Genomic DNA, 4,509 nt, shown 5'->3' with positions numbered 1-4,509 from the left:
CTGGATAGAGACACACTTGGGGAGGAGTAATATGAAACTGGACCACCCAGACATTCTTGGCAAGTGGTCAGATGGTCTCTGCAGAAGCTGGGATCACATCAAGCACTGGTCTCTGAGGAAACATTTTATTTTCAGCCTATCGTCCTTTTGTGAAATGTGAATTGTACTAAAACATCACAGTTCTATTTCACAGCATTTAGTCATTCTAAACTGCAACAATTCACATTAAATTTTTGTGAAAACCAAGTCCAAGTTCATCTTCCTCAGAGACCATTAGTTCCACTCAGTGCTCTCCAAGTCCAGGCATCATAGGAACCATCTGCAGGAGCCCCCCTTGGCCTGAGCAGGAAGCTTTGGGGTGCTTGTGGTCTGGGAAAGTCAAGCAAATGGTGGTGAGCGCTGGGGGGCTGAGGAGCGGACTACCCCTCCAGCCTCAGACACCCTCTCTGCAGGCAGCTCTTCTACTGCAGTGCTCCTCATGGTCACCAGAGGAAGCAAGGGGACAAACCACAGACAGCCATGGCCACACGGCAGACATCGTGTCAGCATCAGCCCTGCAGCCGGGGCAGTGAGGCGTGCTGAGCCTCCTGGGTAAACGGGTCTGGTTTACGTTTTTACAGTCTCTCTTCTCAGCTGGTTGTTTTTATAGGGTTCTTGTTATCTTCTATAAGCTTGTGTGGTTCTGTCCTCCCCCTCCCCCTCCCCTGTCTTCTATCCTCTCCCTTCTCTTCTCCCCTCCCCTGTCCTCCCCTCCACTGTCTTCTCCTCTCCTGTTCTCTCCCCTCTCTTCTCCCCTCCCCTGTCTTCTCTCCTGTCCTCTCCCCTCTCTTCTCCTCCTCTCCTCTGCCCTCCCCTCCTCTGTCCTCCCCTCCCCTGTCCTCCCCCCTCTCTTCCCCTCCCCTCCCCTCGGAAAGAGAATGAAAGTCCTGGGCCAAGGTCACTCAAGGGTCAGCAGGTGCATTAGAGTGAACAAGTCCCCTCACCTCTCCTCCCCTGTCCTCTTCCCTCTCTTCTCTTCCCCCTCCTCTCCTCCCATCCCAGTCCTCTCCTCCTCTCTTCTCCTCCCCCTCCTCTCCTCTCCCTCCCCTCTCTTCTTCCCTCTCTTCCCCTTTTTTCTCCTCCCCTCTCCTCCTTTCCTCTCTGCTCTGCTCCCCTCCCCTCTTCTCCACTCACTGCGGTGGAGCAGTCATATCTGCTCCTGCTGCAGCCTGCTTCTTGCCCTGGTACCTGAACACAGGATGGTCAGGGCAGCCAGCCTTGCTTTTCCACCACTGTGCTGGGTGCTTCTGTGGACCCCTTTGTGGTTTTGCTCCTAACTAAGGGGGTCTCATGTCACATCTTCTGGCTTCCTCTTCCATAGCGCCTAACAGAAACGCCTACACTTCTCAACTAAGAAATGCTTTTGTTGGTGGTGCTGCTGGTTATGAATGCTTGGCCTAAGCCCTGGTCCCAGGGCACTGAGCAGGCAGAGATGCAAGACCTGCCATGGGCACAGGTTGAAGACCTACTCCATTTGTTTTAGCGCTCTGGAAAAGTTTTCTAGAGCAGTTTTGAAAGCTTGCAGCAAGAAAGAACCAAGCTCGTTGCTTGTTTCTTGAATGTCTGGGTCAAAACTTCCAGAGAGGGGCGTGGAGGCCTGGATGTCCCCCCGGTCGGCCCGCAGCAGCACCGCACGCAACTCTTCGGCAATCATGTTGTACTTCTGCTGGTCAAATTTGGACATGGCCGGCTCATCCTGGGGGTAGGTGCCTTCGGGGTAACAGTCTTTTGGCACTGGGAACTCAATGCTTCGCAGCTTAGGAAGCTCACAGAGCACCACGAAGAGGCGCCGCAGGGCACGGGCTGACAACGGGTTCCCCAGAAACTTGAGCTCCTGGAGCTTGAAGCAGTGGCTTAGACCCAGGGCCATCATACTGACGTGTGTGTCCGAGATCCCACACTCCTCCAGGGTGAGAACCCGCAGTGTTGGGGCAGCCTGGCTGAGAAGCCTGAAGAAGGTTGCAGGATACAGGTTAACCAGGTTGTGTCCACTGAGGTCCAGCACCTCCAGGTGGGTGGCGTGGACACAGCTTGCCAAGAAGGCCATGTCCGCATGGTTCAGGGCGCAGTTGGCCAGGTCCAGCACTCGCAGTGGGGTCCTTAGGGGGCTGCAGGGGAGGGGACAGCATAGGTGAGGGGGACCCAGGGCAGAGTGGGAGGGAGCAGTAAATGGCAACATCTGTCCACAGCCTACCAGGCAGATCAGGGCGCTGCCTGATCTCATACAGCCTGTGAGTTAAGAATGGCTTTTATATTTTTAACTAGTTGACAGATCAACAGAAGCATAATAGTTTGTGACAAGTTGAAATTATGTTTTAATTTGGAAGTTGGTGCCCATAATAAATTTGATTGACTGCTCTGTGCTGCCACTAGGTCCACGGATGACTAGGCCCACAGGTGACCAGGCTCGCAGAGACTAGGCCCATGGTACCCAGGCCCACACATGAGGAAGTCTGCCTACTCCAAGGGCTGGTGTATACTTTGTCTTCAGCACCTAAAATGACTGCTCGTGCTATTAACAAATGTGAATAAATGTTTGTGTTGCATGTCAGAACCTGTCAAGGCTGTCTGCTCAGCAAGCTTGCTACAGGGCAGTGAAATAGCAGTGTGAATTAGCAAGAAATAAAACACCATTTCATACAGAGGAAGACAGGAGCCACACAATTTTAGAGCCAAGGGATCTTAGAGTTGTCTAAGTCCAGCTGTAGGCTCACTAGTAGCCTGCAGAGGTCCTGACTGGTCTCCACACACCAAGGTCTGACCTAATTGCTGTGGGTCTGTGGGGTGGCTCCCTGCTGTGGCCCAGGGTCCTCCAAGGGAGGGCTCCAGGACACTGTCCACACTGTACCCAGACCTTGTGAGAAGGCACACTCTGCCTGAGGAGGCTCAAGCGAGCCTGGCCAGGTTCCTGACCGAAGAGAATGCTTTTATTTTAAGCCCAAGTGTTGGGGTAACTAGTTACAAGGTTCTCTCTGGTTTGGTTGCTGATTAGCATATTTTGCTGAGTGAAAGCAGTCGCCCTCTCCTGTCACACACACCCATCGGGTCTTTCATGGTTGCCTCTCCCAGGACACTTCTGGAGCTACCTCCTCCTGCTGCTCTGAGAGAGGAAGAGCAGGTCCCACCCACCAGTACCTCCCACAGCACATCCTCACTTGCCCCTGCAAGGGGCCCCCAAGGCTCTGTGCTCCCGAGACTCACCTGAGCAGGGTCTTGATCTTTCCAGTCAGTGTGGAGAAGGCCACGCTCAGCTCTGTGAGCTGGGTCATCTGGCCAAGCTCCCAGGCGATAGAGGCCAGGAGGGGATCCTCACCCTCGGGAGTTGGGGCATAGGCAGGGGGTGCATCGAAGGCCTTGGTGGGCAGGGTGAGTGAGGCCAGCTGAGGGAAGCCCACCTGGGTCAGCAGCTGCTGTACGTGGCCAGCATGCAGCCGCACGTTGTGCACCACCTCGAGCTTGCGCAGGGTGCCTGGCCCGGCCAGGCGCAGCACACGCAGGAGCTGGCCGGGACTCAGGCTGTCTGCCCGGAAAGAGGGGCAGTGCAGCCGCAGCGGGGCTGGGCCTATTGGCTGCAGGGCCTGCACCACTGTCTCGAAGTTGCCATTGGTGACAAAGAGGTCAGCAAGCACCTCCACGGGATGCGCGGCCCTCTGGGGTTCTGCCTGCAGCTCGCAACAGGTCCTAGCCAGCAGCTCGGTGCGGCCCCAGCGGCCTAGTGTCCTTCCGCAGGGGCACTGCTGTACCTGCACATCTCGGATGCCTGTGAGGTCGGCCACCTGCAGTCGCCGGTGGCTCCCACCCTGCAGCACACAGTCTGCAAGGCCACGCACACAGGCCTCTAGGCAGGCCCTGCAGGCCCGGTCACGCAAGTCCTCAGGGTACTCGGCACTGGGCCCCAGCAGCACGCCCAGCCGGAACTCCTCTAGCGGCCATCGTCCTACCAAAGCACGGGTCACCTCCGCCTGCTCCAGGAGGAAGCTGGCTCTGAACAAGAGTGGGTAGAGATTGTGGGCCACACTGTCCAGGCTCTGTTGGGCCCCCCGGGGGTGAGACACCAGGGCTTCAGCAGAAATGGAGCAGAGCGACCTCATTGTGTCCTCAGCCAAGGCAGGACAGCCCTCTTCGCTCACGACTCTCCCCAAGGCCTGCGTCTTTCACACCTATTTTTAGCTACAGCTGCTGGTAGAAAGTGAGGGAGGCCCTAGCAGTCATCTGACTTCTATTTTGGTCCTGGGTGCCTGTTTAGCTGTGACCTGAAGGTGGCTGCCAACTCCTGGCATTCAGCTGGTTAGCTCAGGGCTCTTATTGCAGCCTGTGCTCTGAGGGCTGACACGCAAGGCCTGGGCTCTGAGGTACAGAGATCTGGTCCCTCACTCTCACCCTCACCATCCCCACCCTGGCCCTCTACAGTCACAGGAGCTAATGGGCTTCCTTGTCATGGGACTGTTGGCCTCATATCTGGGTCTGGCA

The 4,509-nt window shown here is 56.3% G+C and overlaps 1 protein-coding gene across 1 annotated transcript; it reads right to left on the bottom strand.

Moving 5' to 3' along the window:
* Positions 1-1,108: 1,108 nt before the first annotated feature.
* LRRC14B (leucine rich repeat containing 14B) lies at positions 1,109-4,189 on the bottom strand. The gene is made up of 2 exons (XM_006140110.3): positions 3,241-4,189; positions 1,109-2,147 (listed from the first exon to the last, which is right to left on the bottom strand). The coding sequence occupies exons 1-2, from the start codon at positions 4,128-4,130 to the stop codon at positions 1,505-1,507; spliced, it is 1,533 nt and encodes a 510-aa protein (XP_006140172.1). The 5' UTR covers positions 4,131-4,189; the 3' UTR covers positions 1,109-1,504.
* Between the last annotated feature and the right edge of the window lie 320 nt (positions 4,190-4,509).

The sequence above is a fragment of the Tupaia chinensis genome, unplaced genomic scaffold (assembly GCF_000334495.1).
Source record: "Tupaia chinensis unplaced genomic scaffold, TupChi_1.0 Scaffold000020_1, whole genome shotgun sequence".
Taxonomy (NCBI): Eukaryota; Metazoa; Chordata; class Mammalia; order Scandentia; family Tupaiidae; genus Tupaia; species Tupaia belangeri.
Note: the sequence above shows the minus strand (reverse complement) of the source record. Positions and strands in the feature narration are given on the sequence as shown.